Raw genomic sequence first — 1,287 nt, 5'->3', positions numbered from 1 at the left:
TATATATATATATATATATGTATATATATATATATACGGTAGGATGCGACATCGTATTACGTATAGTTTATTATATGCCTAGAAGCCACACAAATACTGCAGCCTCTCAGCTTTGCTGCAGGGGCCCTCGGGGGGCCCCCTCTGTTGTGCTGCTGGTGTTGCTGCTGCTGCTGCTGCAGACGGACCCCCCATCCACGGAAATCTCTCTGCTCCTGCTGCGGTGGTTGCTGCTGCAAGAGGCGCCGCCAGCTGCTGCTGCTGCGGCAGTGCGAAGCATCCCCCTGGGGCCCCCGCAGCCGCCTCAGTGCCTACAGCAGCTCCGAACAAACCCTCTCCTGCCCGCTGCTCCATACCAGCTGCTGCTGCTGCTGCTGCAACAGCAGCTCCTGCTGCTGCAGACGACTCCGTGCCGCTGTTGCTGCAGGCCGCCGCAGTATCTTCAGAAAGCGAAGAGATAGCGGAGGGGCTCCGCAACCCTTCATTAATTGTATGGAATGCCCTTGAGTCTTCGCTGCTGCTCCAAGGCCCGCCCGTTGCTGCTGCTGCTGCTGCTGCTGCTGCCGCTGCTGCTGCTGCGGCTGCTGCAGCTGTGGGTGCATCCACCGCTGCTGCAGCAGCCCCCATCATATGCAGCTTAAAGCACGGATCCTCAGCTGAGATTGCCGGGTGTCCATACACCGCAGCATCATGAACAACATTCGGATTTTGAGAAGCCCCAGCAGCAGGTATAAACGGCAAAGGCTGCTGCTGCTGCTGCTGCTGCTGCAGCCCCCCCTCTTCACCCAAACTCATGCAGAACGGCTGTGCCTGCGCTGTTGCATGAGGGCCCCCAGGGGCCTCCCCAGGGGCGCCCCCCTCTAACATGGGGCCCCCCGGGGGCCCCCCTTCTGGGGGTATCAATGGGGGGAGCCCCCCGGGCTCTGAGGGCTGCTGCTCTGCTGGTTCAGTGTGCTCAGTGTTTGCTGCGAATGCCTCGGGATCGAGGTCGTCTGCTGGCCTGCAGTCTTCTGGCATAGCAGCAAATTCATCTTCTGAAGCGGAGAAGTTGCTGCTGCCGCTGCTGCTGCTGCTGCAGTCGCTGCAGCAATCCGATGAATCTACGTCCTCCCATAGGGGCCCCTCATCCCCCGGGGGCCCCCCCGGCACGCTGCTGTCATCATAAGTGGAAGAGCGTGGGCCCTCTGCTGCTGCTTCTGATGGTGTTGCTGCTGCATTTGCTGCTGCTGCGCCGTGTCTTCCCCCGTTTGCCTCTGCTGCCTTGCTGTCCTCTGCATCCGCGGCAGCAGT

The 1,287-nt window shown here is 60.5% G+C and overlaps 1 protein-coding gene across 1 annotated transcript in view; it reads right to left on the bottom strand.

The window, feature by feature from the left end:
* Nucleotides 1-78: 78 nt before the first annotated feature.
* The window catches only part of EAH_00030730 (histone deactylase, putative), a gene marked incomplete at both ends in the record, with an annotated part of 6,854 nt that continues 5,645 nt past the window's right edge, over nucleotides 79-1,287 (bottom strand). The window contains one exon of the mRNA XM_013396133.1: nucleotides 79-1,287. This exon is cut by the window's right edge and continues 100 nt beyond it. Coding sequence (XP_013251587.1) covers nucleotides 79-1,287 — 1,209 coding nt within the window.

This window comes from Eimeria acervulina, genomic scaffold, assembly GCF_000499425.1.
Source record: "Eimeria acervulina Houghton genomic scaffold, Eah_scaff285, whole genome shotgun sequence".
NCBI lineage: Eukaryota > Apicomplexa > Conoidasida > Eucoccidiorida > Eimeriidae > Eimeria > Eimeria acervulina.
This window is presented reverse-complemented; position numbering and strand designations above follow the sequence as displayed.